Source organism: Populus trichocarpa, chromosome 6 (genome assembly GCF_000002775.5).
Source record: "Populus trichocarpa isolate Nisqually-1 chromosome 6, P.trichocarpa_v4.1, whole genome shotgun sequence".
In the NCBI taxonomy this organism is placed as follows: Eukaryota; Viridiplantae; Streptophyta; class Magnoliopsida; order Malpighiales; family Salicaceae; genus Populus; species Populus trichocarpa.
Window position 1 is genome coordinate 15,891,078 of NC_037290.2, and position 14,455 is coordinate 15,905,532.

General features: G+C 30.3%; 1 protein-coding gene across 1 annotated transcript; it reads right to left on the minus strand.

Annotated features, from left to right (window-relative positions):
• Positions 1–8,225: 8,225 nt before the first annotated feature.
• Positions 8,226–11,817, minus strand: LOC18100454 (protein phosphatase 1 regulatory inhibitor subunit PPP1R7 homolog). Its single transcript, XM_006381695.3, has 7 exons — positions 11,414–11,817; positions 10,989–11,219; positions 10,637–10,783; positions 10,327–10,469; positions 10,129–10,243; positions 8,596–8,730; positions 8,226–8,474 (listed from the first exon to the last, which is right to left on the minus strand). Exons 1-6 carry the CDS (start codon positions 11,708–11,710, stop codon positions 8,650–8,652), a joined length of 1,014 nt encoding a protein of 337 aa, XP_006381757.1. The 5' UTR covers positions 11,711–11,817; the 3' UTR covers positions 8,226–8,474; positions 8,596–8,649.
• Positions 11,818–14,455: the final 2,638 nt, after the last annotated feature.

The window sequence follows — 14,455 nt, forward strand, 5'->3', positions numbered from 1 at the left end:
CTTGTGATGAATTTACATTTTCTTAAGCAGCAAGTTCTCTGCTCAGTAACCCGAGTTTACCTCTCCAAGAAAGTGAAGTGCCATTAATAATGACAGGGGTGCTATAACATAATATTTCCTCTTGCAAAATGTTTTTATCTTCAATGCATCTCACTACAAGGGGTGAAGTTACTTACTTTAAACTCTGAGTTACAGAAAACAATTTCCCCTGCTACGTCATTGTCATGTAACAATCAGAATAGGGATAATTAACAAAAAAGAACTTATATACTTTGATATATTTTTCATTTTCAATCTAAGATTTGAGAAATTACAGTTTGCCTCCATGATCAACAAAAAAAATCAAATTAGATAAAAAAGCAACTTTGCCCTTATATATAATAAATGTAAATATTCATAACTTGCTTCCAAACCTTGTTTCTCTCTCTCCCCTATATGTTTAGTCTTTGTCTACAAACACGATACACCCATACAAATTTGAAGCAAGATCCTTTGTTTTTTTTATATTTAATCTCTTTATACAATTAACAAGGGTATAAAACCTCTTCTTGTTGTTATTTTATTCAACCTTGTTCATTGGAAATAATGGAGAGGTAAGTCTTTTAACATAATCATGTTTTAGTGGCATGTGTGGTGTTATGTTATGTTAAATTAATGGGTAATGGTTAAAATATTATGAATATGCACTTGTTTAACAAAAAACAAATAATTTTTTATTTACCCTAAACCTAATCCCAAAGCTTTGAAAACCCTAAATTAATATGTTTATGGCTTGAATGATTACAATATTAAGTGTTGTAGTAATGTTTAAACTATTATTTTCTTCTTCTAATGCATGTTTTGTTAACTAAACATAAAAAGGCCCTAATTTTATCAATTAAGGTTACTATTTATAGTAACTTTAATTGATAAAATTCAGGTTTGACATATATGACTTCTAGATATGTCTGTAATCAGGGTTTCTACTAGATAGATCTTTAATTAGGCTTGTATTGTTTGTAATGACATGATACAAGATATCATTTATTATTGCTCACCATGGTAGTTTGTTATATGTTGAGAAAGGTTGGACATATTGTTCATATAGGTTTTAAAATGAAGGATGATAAAGGGAATCAAATATTTGACAATGCATCAATATTGAAGCTAACGAATATGCACCAAGGGGAAGAAGAAATACATATTTATATTAATGTTGATGATGTTGCTACTCCTTTAACAATGAGGATACCAAGGTGTTTCATTGGCAAGGTTGAAGGCAATAGGAGAACTAAAGTAAAATACTTTAATGATGATATTGCTATAAGTAATAAAGTTATAGTGGAATTTGATATAGATGAATTGGATCTTCTTGATAATGATGATGATGATGGGATTGGCAGGAATTTTGATGATGGCAGTTTAGGAAGTGAAAGAACTGAAAGGGGTAATGTTGGCACTAGTAGTGTACATGATAAGGGTGGTGATAAATATGCAGATGATGATGATGATGATGATGATGATGAGGAGGAGGAGGAGGAGGAGGAGGAAAATGATGATTATATTCCTTTTTATGGGGAAGGATTTGAATGTGTTAACGAAGAAGAAGATGAATGGATTGCTAGCTTAGATGGTGATGTATGCTTTGGTAAAAGTTTGTTAAGTGGCCCAGAATTAGAGGATGAGTGGAAAATAAGCAGCGATGAAGATGATGATAATATTGCATTTAGTGCAAAATCATATAATAGTTTTGAGGGTTAAAAAAATGAAAGTAGAAGGATTGGGAAAAGGCATAAAAGAAGGCAAGTGTTGGTCTTACATCTAGTTTTAAAAGCAAGATATTTAAAGTGAGAGTTGATGGATCAATTAATTTCCAAGAACTTTAGATCTTTCATAATGTCAATCATTTAGGAAAGTGTTGAGAAAATAAAAGGTTAAACATGGTTATCATTTGAAGAGACACCTTAATCAGAATGAGAAGGTTGCAGCAACATGTTTAGGTGTTGGTTATGAGTGAAGGGTTTATACTTCACCTGTTTTGGGGGGCAATACTTCCATGGTTAAGAATCTTAAAGATAAACATACTTGCATTAGGCCTTCCATTATAAAAGCTGGCAATTCTACATGTTATTAGTGTTGATCCAAACATATCTAGAGAAGCACTAGATACAATCTTAGAGGAAAAGTATAGTATCAAACCACACCTAATATGACTTTGAAGGGTCAGGACAAAGGCGAAGGAGTTTGTAGAATGAACTTATAAGGATTCATTCATCAGACTTCCTAGATATATACATTTATTGAAGGAGTGTAACCCAGATTTTGATATGTTTCTAGGATATGACCTCAACTTCAATTTTAAAGATCATTCATCAATGGAGTTTCAGAGAGTGTATGTGTGCCTAAAAGCTCAAAAGAAGAGGTTTTTGAATGGTTTTAGACCTTTCATTGGCATTGATGGATTCCATCTAGAAGGTCCATATAGAGGTGTCCTTTTATCAATAGTGGGGTTAGATGGCAACATTAGACTTTTTTTAGTTGTGTATGCCATTGTGGAGGCAGAAAATAGTGACAATTGGAGATGGTTCTTATATGCCTTGTATAGTTCTATAAAACATGGAGTACATCATAGGTATTTTTGCATTATGCCTGATAGGTAGAAGGTATATTATCTATAATATCTAAACATATTCTTCTCTGTCATTTAATATCTTAACTTGTTTTTTTTTTCTTGATGTAGAATCTACAAAAGGTTGTGGTCAAAATATTCCTTGAAGCTACTCTTAGACATTGTGTAAGGCATATCCATGCTAATCTAAAGATCAAAGAGTTTCATGGTTTGGAGATGAAAATTGGATTTTGAGAAACAATAAAAGCTTATACAAAGATATAGTATAAGTCCTATTTGAAGGATATCGATAATGTTGACAAAGCAGCTCTATATTTATTGAGTAACATCAATGTAGAAATATGGTCTAGACAATTGTTTGATAGTGAGATTAAAGTTGAAAATAAAACAAAAAATTTGGATGAATCATTTAATAGTTAGGTTGGAAAATATAAAAGTATGCTAATTATTTTGTTACTGGAAAAAAATAGATCAAAACTTATGTTTAGGTTTCATGATAGATATGTTATGACTGCATGTTAGAAAACATGTACCACACCTGATGTTAGGAAATTATTAGATAGGTCAGTTGAAAAGTCTAGACAAATGAGAATGATGGTAGCTAGTATAAATAAATATCAAGTTTTTTATGGCCAAGCAAAATTTTATGTAAATTTAAACAAAACAGAGTGTTCATATGGTGAATGGTGAATATAGAATGACGGGCATTTCTTCTAGACATGTGGTCCCTTGCATGCAACACAGAAAACTTAACATAAAAGATGTAAACCCTAGTAAAAAAAAATTAAATAAAGACTAAGTGAGGAAATGGTCGATCGGTTCATCCTGAATAAATGATGAGTCAAATTATAAATAGCTGAAAATTAGCTATAAATGCCCTAATTGGGTAGTGAAACTGGGGGAGAGGCTTAGAAAAAGGGAGAATTAGGGTTTTGTTCTCTTTCTATCACTTCCTTAGAGATCATTTAAAAAGATTAAAGATTTAAAGAGGGTTAAAGAGAGTTTAGAGTGAGGAGAGAAAAGTGAAAAAGGAAAAAGTGAAGAGAAATTTAAGAGAAAAATAAAAGAGGAAAAAGTGAAGAGAACTTTAACTTATTTTGCATCATTCTCTTGTTCTTGTACCAATTAAAGGTAAGAAAACCAATTTACATGATTAAATTGGATGATTTCGAGTTATTTGAATTACAATGTGTTAATGTTGATTTAAATGTGAGATTGTGATAAATTGATTATTGTTATGTTGTTTGATGATGAGAAAATGGATAACGTAATAAGAAAAGATTGGGTAACATTCCAATTGAAAGAATTGAGGAGAAAAATCATTCTCTATACTTGGTGGTTTTGACCATGAGAGAAAAAAAATAAAAATTAGAATTAATTGAGTAATTGACATATAAAGAATGTGCAATTATGTTGGAATAACCTTTAGAAATGTAAGAAATAGATTAGTTTCAACAAAATTGAGAGAAAACATGATTTTCTTCATAATAATACATTTAGTCAAGACTTGAAAATTACAGGATTACTTTGACATCATGATAGTGTCAGAATATATTTAATGAGCGAGATTTAATATTTGTATAATGATAGTTGAACTATCATTTAGAATTAAAAAGAAAAGGAAAATATGGTGTTTAATAACATGAGAGCTTGGTTCAAATAGATGTATAGAATGAAAGCCAATCTAAATGAATAAGGATTTAATATAAGAATATAATTGATGATGATGATGATGGTGTAGGTGAGGCTGTAGGAGTTGCATAGATAGTGGGGACTATTATTGTTCACCAACAGATCCTAGGTAGGCGTCCTACACGTTGACCTTATTATTAATTGCTAGTTTATTATTAACTGCAATTCCTTAAATGCATGATTACATGATGATAATTGAGAGAATGAGTATGTTTATACATTATGGGAATAAAGGTGGAATTAAATGCCATCTAAATGGGATTACTGGATTGTTTGGTGTCCAATTGAGACTACTAGATTGTTGGCTTCAAATAGGAATGTCGGATTAATTAGCATCCAAATGCGATTACTGGATTGTTTAGATTTCAATTGGGATTATTAGATTGTTGGCTTCCGAATAGGAATGCCGAATTGATAGGCATCCAAATAGGATTGTTAGACTAGTTAGGATTACCGTATTGATGAGTTTTTAATGGAAGTGTCAGAGTAAAATTGGGAGTTCATGATGAAACTAGATTTTAAAATGATGGACTAGAATATTGACTTACAAGGAATGGATAACAAATAGATAGTTGAATAAAATCTTCATGAATAAATAATTATGTTAAAATATTGTATTCATGTGACATGCGTTTGATTTCAGGTACATCACAAGGAAGACAAGAATAATTATCATACATCATAACTTTTTGTATTGAATCCTACATAAGATTAAATTTGTAATCATAATTTTAGGTTTCATAAGATTTAGTATTTGATGTTATGTGAAGATAATTATTAAGGATAGATTCAAAATCATGTTAACGAGATTAGCATACATAATATCATATATGTGCAAGTTTATGTTTTCTCATTGTTTCTTGTGCATGTGGAATTCTTTTATATAAATGTGATAATTATAATATAGTTAAAGATTGATGATGTGAGGAATCCAAATGAATGGATTCCATAATGAAATTGAGTGTGCATGATGGCTCAGGCACGCGGGCCTATATGGCCAAGGCCAAACTCTCATGGGTCATTGTAATGAAGAGTCAAATGCATAGGTGGGCCTTCAAGCCCAGACCTGTATGCATGGACTTGGTTTTAGTTTTTTTTAATCTTTTAAAAGAGTAGGCAACCTTTCGTCCACCTCTATTTTTTTGAAAAAAAATATGTCGACGACACGTCGCCTGTAAACCCAAATTATGGCCACCATAACGGCGACCAAAAAATCAAGACAATGTTTTTTTTATACCTGAAAAATCAAATGTTCAAGTCATTTCAATCTAAAAATACATCACCAACACCCCTATAACACTTACAAATCAATCCATCAACTCAAAATACAAAAAAAAAAAAAGTCCAAAAATCCAAAATCAAACCATGGTAGATTTAACTTAATCGGCTTAGATATGTTTTTTCAGGCAACATTAAAGCTCTAAACAACCATCACCAAGCCCTTCTCATCACATGGAACCCGTTGACATTAAAAAAAAATCATTTTTGTGGTCGAAAATAGCATAAACGACTTTCTTTCTCATTGTTGGAATCTAGTGATCTCTCTCTCTCCTTTCTCAAACTAAGAACTAAAAAAAATACAAATAAACTTTTGTACAAAAAATGAATTTGTCAAATTTGAAAAGACCTAAATTGTATAAATTATATTTTTTTTAATATTGAGGACCTAATTGTATTTTTCATGAAAACCTGGCACGCCACCTATTTGTAGGGCTTTTTTTATTTCGATCATTGATCTTCTAATTCCACTATTTATTAAGAAATTAAAAGCAATTAGCCTTTAATTAAAATCAAATCGTCTAAATTAAAGTTTGATTATCAAAATAAAAAAGATAAAAAATAAACATAGAGTTCACAACAACATATAAGTGTGTGAACAATGTTATCTACAATAAAAAAAAAACCATGTCTTTTAGTGTTCTCTATAACCAGATCTGTTACAGATCATTGACTTGCGCTTCTTGGCAAGTTGTAACAATTTTTTTAATGTAAAAAATATTTAAACGTTGTCAACTTGTTTTTTTAATAAAAAAAAATCACAAACTCAATATAATACACAGATCTTTTTTAAATATTGGCATAGTGGCATATTGAAATTCATTTTAGAAAAAATAAAAATGACATATTAAATCGATATGAGTTAAGTTTTCAAATAAGTAACCATTATAATCCTATAGAAAACAAATCAAAATAAATTATAAATATCAATTCTTAATCAATCCAATATTGAAGGATTAAATTTAAAAAAAAACATTAAATTAAAAAAAATAACAAAAACAATTACCTTAGTTAACCTGTGTTAAATTATTAAGCTCACAACCCAAGTTATGAGATCAAGATTATCTCATAGAAAGAAAAATAAAATTATAAAGCCAATTTATAAGATTGAAATAACTCAACATAAAATAAATTTAAAAAAAAAATACAAAACTTAATTATTAAACATGAAAGATGAAATTTAAAAAAAAAAAAACTATAAAAAAATTGAGTTATTAGAAGATAAAATTAAAAAAAAAAACAATATTCAATGAAAAAAAAATCCAAAAAAATAAACCGAGCCAACTCGGATCAATCTATTGAACCTGCGACCTAAGTCATAAGAACAAAATAACCTCATAAAAAACAAATAAAAAAATTTATAAAGCCCAATTAAAAAATATTTAATTAAAAAAGTACCAAAAAAATGAACAAAATAACTCAAATCAGTAAGTCAAACTTGTTATCCTGGATATTAGAACAGGATAAAAAATAGAAAACAAATATATATATATATATATAAAAAAAAATCAATTTCCAACCAACCTATGTTGAAGGATGAAAATGAAAAAAAAAAAAAAACAATTAGAAAAAACAACCAAAAACAAATTACATGAGTCAATTCAAGTTAATTTATTAAACTCGCAAATTAAATCATGAGACAAACATAACTTCATAAAAAGACAAATAAAAAATTACAAAGCTTCATTTAGCTTTATTTTCAATAGATTCAATATTGAATATTGAAATTGAAAAAAAACAATTCATGAGATCAGGATAACTCTACAGAAAGCAAATTAAAAAAAATTACGAAGCCCAGTTCCCAAACAACCTAAAAACTTACAAAGCCCAATTAAGAAAATATTCAATTAAATATTCAATAAACATCGTCACCCTACCAAACTCGCGACTCGGATCAAAAGACCATGATAACCTTATAAAAAACAAATTGAAAAAAAAAATATAAAACTCAATTTCCAACCAACTCAATGTTGAAGGATGAAATCGAAAAAAAAATCAATTAGAAAAAGCAGACCATAAAACCTGACCTAAGTCAACCCGGATTAACTTGTTAAACTTGTGACCTGGGTAATGAGATTGAGATAAATTCATTTAAAGCAAATCAAGTATGAAGCCCCACTTTTAAAAGATCTAATATTGAAGGTTGAAATCAATAGGAAAAAATAAGAATAAAATAAATAAATCCATGAGACTCATATGCAACTCAACATAAAGAAAATTAAAAAAAATATATGAAACATAATTCCTAAAACAACCTAAGGATGAAATTCAAAAAAATAAAATTTGAAGGGTGAAATCTAAAAAAAAAACACAATACAATTCCAATAAATAGTTAAATAGTGTTTTGTGGGTTTAGCTAAAGTGATTTAGCTGACATGTTTAGTGTTTTTGTTAATACTAAATAAGAAGAAAAGGACTATAGAATTATAAATCAAAGCTATCGATTACCTAAAATTCCTACCAAACAATTTTAAGGCAATGCACATGCTTACGCCAGGCTTTTAATTCCATAACAGCGTGTATCAGGGACAACAATTCCTAAAATGAAGAAACTTCCACAATTCATGTCGCGTAATGAGATGCGTTATCTTGGAAGAAACTCCCAAAAATAGCAAAAACTTATACAGTGCCTAAATCTAACAGAAGATTGAACGGGAAACAACAGTATTGAGATTTCACACTTAAAATGTGATGTTAGAAGAGAGCTAAAATAAACTTACATAAGGAAATATGAAAATATTCAGAGGAAAAAAAAGGTAAATAAGCTTGCCTGCAAAATCAAACAAACAACAAATACAAATCCTTCGAAAATTTATGGCATTCATGATAATGTTGTGATACCAGATAAATGCCTAAACTTGGATCCACAGTGTCTTTGCAGAAGCAGTTATCTCCCCTGAAATAAAATTTTGTAGCATAATTCCACCAGCAATCCAGATTTTCATGAGAACATATTAAAAGTAATGCTCAACAAGTGCAGCCAAAAGTTGAAATGCTATGTGATTAAGATGTATTACCCAAAGAGGATTTGAGCTTATAGATAGCAGTGTCCAGGCAAGAAAAATTCAAGACTAGGCAAACACATTGGAGTCAATTTGCTCAATATTTGGAAAAAACTCTCTCAAAAAGGCAGTGTAGTTTGTAGATTTTGCCTGTAATAGAAGAAGCATGACTATAAGTGAAATCGCTACACAATAACAAAGTTACAGCAAGGGGAAAAAAAAGAGGAATATCCAAGGGAAACCAAAAAGGAACAGTAGTTTTCCGTCTTTTTCAAGTAAGCAAACAGCACTGATCCCCAAAAAAAGGTGATCCAAGCAATTTTTTTGGCACATCGAAGCAAAGACTATTATGATATTTACCATCAGACAGGATACGCATAAGTATTGTCAATTTGCATGCAAACTTTTCAACACGATTTCTTGTATGAGATATGAGTGCAGACAAACAAGGAAAAAACAATAAAATCAGTTGTCATGCACTTGCCTCAGAAGTTCAACAGACATCAAGAGACAGTATCAATTATGTGCAAGTACAGAAAAAGAGTTGTTCTCTTATGAAATGCAGTATATGCTGATTATACATGGTCCTATCTGGAAAAAGAGCTGCAAGGAGGATTCAATTTCAGTGCTTTTTTTTATCACTCAGAGCTTCTAACACATAAATTCATGTATACAGTTGGCTAAAGAGACATGATTATGGCACATTGGTCTTAAAAGATGAACATGCTAAATGAATATATGAATATATATATATATATATAAGGAAAGCACTACTTGTGCATAAAACTTGAATAGGATCACAGAATAGTGGACAAATAATGTTGGCATATTCTAATTGCTCTTTAAGGATAAGAAAATAAAAGTGTATAACTGCTAAAGAAGTATCAACATTTTCACTCCTAAAATTCGTTGACAGTAGTGGAACAATAAAACTCGAGAGCATAAGGCTGACATTGAAAAATCACCTAAAAGGCTTTAAAAAAAATCTATTACTAGTTATCAACCAGCATAATGAGAATCCATATGATTGATATGCTAGAATAAATTGGAAAAAAAGGTATTAACTTTCCTTCCAGGGCAAGAGATGCACACTGTCACTAAAAATTTTAGTCTCTAAGTTCCTCTATCTTCACAAGTACATGCCTTTCTTGCAGCAACTATTCAAAACAATTGGAAAGGAGTCTAGGATCTGGTAAATAAACATCAAATAGGAAATAAAAGTGTCAGACATCTAACAAGATATTGAGGTGACAGGTGGGAAATCTAGCTGATCCAAGAAAAGGTGAAAGCGCAGGAGGAGAACCACTGATACAAAGCTCAGAATGATGGGGTGGATCTATGACTCAGGATATACCTTTGAGAGAAAGAAAGGTCATCATCTAATGCTTTCCTATTTAACTATGACCACCAGTAAAACTAGACAAAGAGCAGGACTGAAACATCTCTATTCAGTGAACCATCAACAACATTGTCTAGTAAGCTATAGCTTAGCATGCAGGTAGTAAGGGTCCTGAAAATGTTGGTTCTCCAAGTTAGAGAATATCTTACACATGGATTGTTTTCGAGGTAGATTGTGGTTAGTTTCTCTCTTGAAGAGATGACAGCCTCAGCAACGCCTTTAAGTGATTCTATTTGGTTGTCATTGAGCCACAGATCCTCCAACCTGTAAGCATGGCATGAGTCAAGCAATGAAATCAACCAGGAAAGAGACATCATAATCCCAAGAGTTTGAAAGACTACACATACTGGGTGAGGTTCTGAATGTCGTCCACTGAAGTTAGCTTGTTAGATGATACATCGAGTACATGAAGATTGGCCAAGGTTGACAAGCCTTCCATTTTGGCAATACCGTTATGGCTCAAGTACAGTTCTTCTAAAGCAACACATTCCTAAAATTTAGACAAAATAAAAATAATAATATGGGGGATCACATTTAGACAGCAATTTCAATGTGGCTGAAAACCATGGATTTTTTTTTTTTCATTCTTATTTTTTATTTTTGATAAAGCAGAATGCTATTTGACTAGCTAACAAAAGGGCAATTTCTTTTAAGTACCTCAAATCCTTTCATAGAAGTTAAACGGTTGCTTTGCAAGCTAAGCTTCTTAATGCATTTCAACCCACATAGATTAACTACTTTGATACGATTTCTTCCCATCCACAGCTCCTGTAAACTTGTAAAATTTCCCATATTCTCCATCACCTGTAAACGACCAAAGTAAGTAGTTCAAGTTTTAGACAATGCTCCGGAAATTCCTAAGAATATATTATCCACCATCTTCCCATTTAGTCTCTAAAAGCTTTCTTTTCGCATCAACAGGCTTGCAATTTCTGTATTTGTGTATCCTAACCCCACCAATCCCTAATTCTGGGTAAAGAAGATTCTTCAGAATTTAAAGAGTACTAACCCGTAATCTGTTGGAACCAAGTTCGAGAATTTGCAACTGATAGAGGTGATCAATCTCCTCTATCTTAGTAACTTCATTTTTAGATACATAAAGTTCCTTGAGAGTGTTAGAGGCTTTAGACAATCCATGCAAGGAAGTAATTTCATTGAAAGAAACATCAAAAACCAAAAGACTCTTGAATATGCCGGTATCCGGTATTTTCTTCAGCTTATTATCCCTTAACACCAGCTCCTGCAAACCCATAATATTAACAACACAGCACGGGCATTCCATTAATGATTAAAACATTATTAATCATTCAGTTATCTTTAATTAAAAGTAGTAAAAATAAACTAACAATTTTCGAATGAAGACATTGTATTTCGTAATGACAGTGATTAGAGTAATAATTAGAGCACCAATAAATAAATTAAAAATTGAGTTACCTGTAGACCGGAAATTGAGTCCCAGCGAGAGAAAGGCTCAATAGCAGCATCGTCGATGAGGTTTTGACGGAGAGAGAGCTTTATGAGGTTCGAGAGATGCGCGATTCTAGGGTCCAAGCTCGACAAACGATTCGCGGTCAGGTCTAACTCGGTGAGACTCGGAGATAACTCCACTGAGTTGAGATCATGAAGCTGAAAGCTGGTTAGGTCAAGGACGGTGCTTGATGGATCAATTTCGACCGTTTGATCGTCTGCCTCAGGGTTGGAGCCCCTTGGTGATTGCGTCTCGCCGTCCATTTACAGAGAGATGCTTTCAATCCAACTTTTTCAGTTCAATTTCGCGGAGGAATTCTTTTCTTTGTGGGCCTCTTCACTTTTACATTGCACTGATTCTGGTGCCCACGTTCCGTTAAGGACCGGTTCAAAAAGTTAATTTCAACTTAAAAAAATATATGGGCACTGATAATTTTTTTTTTTACCAGAAAAACTTTGAATTTGAATTAAAAATTAAATGCATGTATTTAATAAAATTAATTAATAATTATATAAGTTAATAAATACTAAAAAATATTAATAATAACCAAAATTAAATCAAAAAATTAAGAAATAGAAAATATTAATTTTTTTTTTTTTTACCTGCGTTATGTCGTGGGTCAGATGATTTTCTTATAACCTTAAAAAATATATAACAAAGCTAGGAAGTCAATTTTTTTTATGTATAATAGAAGAACTTTTAAAATATTAAGAAGGTGACACATTTGATATATTTTTTAAAAATAATATTGAGACGGTGACATACTGGATCAACTCGGGCCAATTATGTTTAACTACAATCCAAGGCATGAGTCTAGGATCACCCTCTTAGAATTTAAATCAAAATAAATTAGAAAACTGAATTCTAATTAACCAAATATTAAAGGTTTAAAATGAAAAAAAAAAACAATTAAAAAAATAACTCTAGTAAACATTGACGGTGGTTGGACCAATTTGTTTTCAACGTGAAAAAAAGGATGTTCAAGCGATGCCAAAGTTTTTATAGAAGAAAGAAACATTTGTGCCTCGGATCATTAACTTAACTAAATCGATTAAATTATGTTAATTTAATAATATGATTAAAAAAATTAATAATGAACGATAAATAAAAAAACATGAGATAACTCGGGTTATTTTCAAAAACTAGTGAAAAATCATATAGAAACAAAAAAAAAAAATAGAGTTCAATCTCTAAATAATTCAAATGCTGAAGGATAAAGTTAAAAAAAAAAAACATGAGTTTAAAAAAAGGAAAACATATGATTTTTTACCTCACGCTATGTTATAAATCAATTTTTTTTTTCTAACCTTAAAAAAAATATGTAAATAAATGGAGACTATGACTAGATGATATGTTTTTAAAAATAAATATTGAGAATTTAATTTAACTTAATTCACAAAAAAAAGTTTCTTTATGAAAAAGTTAAATCCAGCAGAGAACAAAAAATAAAATGGTCCAAGATAACCCTTATTATTTTTAAAAAATTAGTGAAAATTCTTATATAAAGAAAAAGAATTACAAAGCCCGATATCCAATTACATCAAATACCAAATGATGAAAAACATGAGTTTAAAAGAAGAAAAAAAAACAAATCAACCCCGGTAAATCTCCTAAACCTGAGTTAATCTCTTATATTTGCAACCTGTTAAATCATAGACCTGGAGTCAATCAAGAACCTCAATTTAATATTCAATGATGAAATAAAAAAATCAATTTAAAAAACTTTTCAAGGTTAAAAAATCACAATCAAAATAATAGGGATAAAACATGACATGTAAATATGATGAAAGAGGATGAAATTGTGAAAAACAAAAATTAAAAATTATCTCAAATAAAATAAATAACAGTCAAAAGAATGAGGATCAAATCTAAGATAAAAAAATGATGATGAAGGATGAAATCTAAAAAAAAAACAATTCTATAAATGAATTCAAATAAAAAATATAGTAATTAAAAGAATAATAATCAAATCCTAAGGAAAAAAAATTGAAGGACTATTATGAAATGTTGCAAGGGCAATTATAAAACCCAATGAAGAAAGAGAAAATAAGGAAAAAGGAAGAAGAAAACCAACCGTTAGGAATTCCACCACTCACGTCACCCAAAAAAGTAGGCTCTGTAATTTCAAATCAGAAAACATCAAGCCAATTTTTATCTGTCATAAGCCACCACACATATCACCCGAAGACAGGGGTGTGGCTCACTCATTAGTGCGTTCCATGAACGTACCATCAGCTTTTTTATTATTAATTAAATTATCAAAACGCTCCTGAAACCACATGATTATTGCAATTAAAAAAAAAATGTTAAATGATGAATATGCCTTGTCGTATATGTGCAACATCGTGACGATGATCCTCTCGGATCGGGATCCTTGAGTGTAGGTGAAAATAACAAAGAATCCTTGTCTTTTATCAGTTTAAAAGGTTTGGAGTCACTACTTAATATTTTGGTCACTAGAAACCTTAAGTGGTCTTTAGAGTTTGGATAAGATGACTGATTATGTATAAGGAGAATAATATCACCACTAGTACACCTTACCTAAAATAAGCTACATTGTTAATTTGTCTGATTACTAAGACATTGTTGTATTTCTTCTAATTGTTAGTCTGTCTAATGGTTAAAAGTCGGTCTATCTCATTAGAGTGGACCATGACTTTATGGGTCAAGCTTAGCTATTATGGAGTCCAAACATATTTTTTTGCAATTATTTCTCTTAATACTATGAATACATCTTACATATAAGTTAGTAATCCTTAATACTCTTTCTTGAATTTTGGTATTAAAAAATATTAAATCATGCCATGTATTTTTATTTGTTTATATATTTTTTATGCAAAATATGATTTTTATTTTAGAGACTTGGTCATATACAATTAAGATATTTAAATGTATTTATTATTATTTTTAAAGAAAAATATTATTGTTTTTTGTAAAAGGAAACAAGTTTATTTAATTTTGGAAAAACATCTCGCATACATGTCAGAATTTCAAATGTTAAATACAAA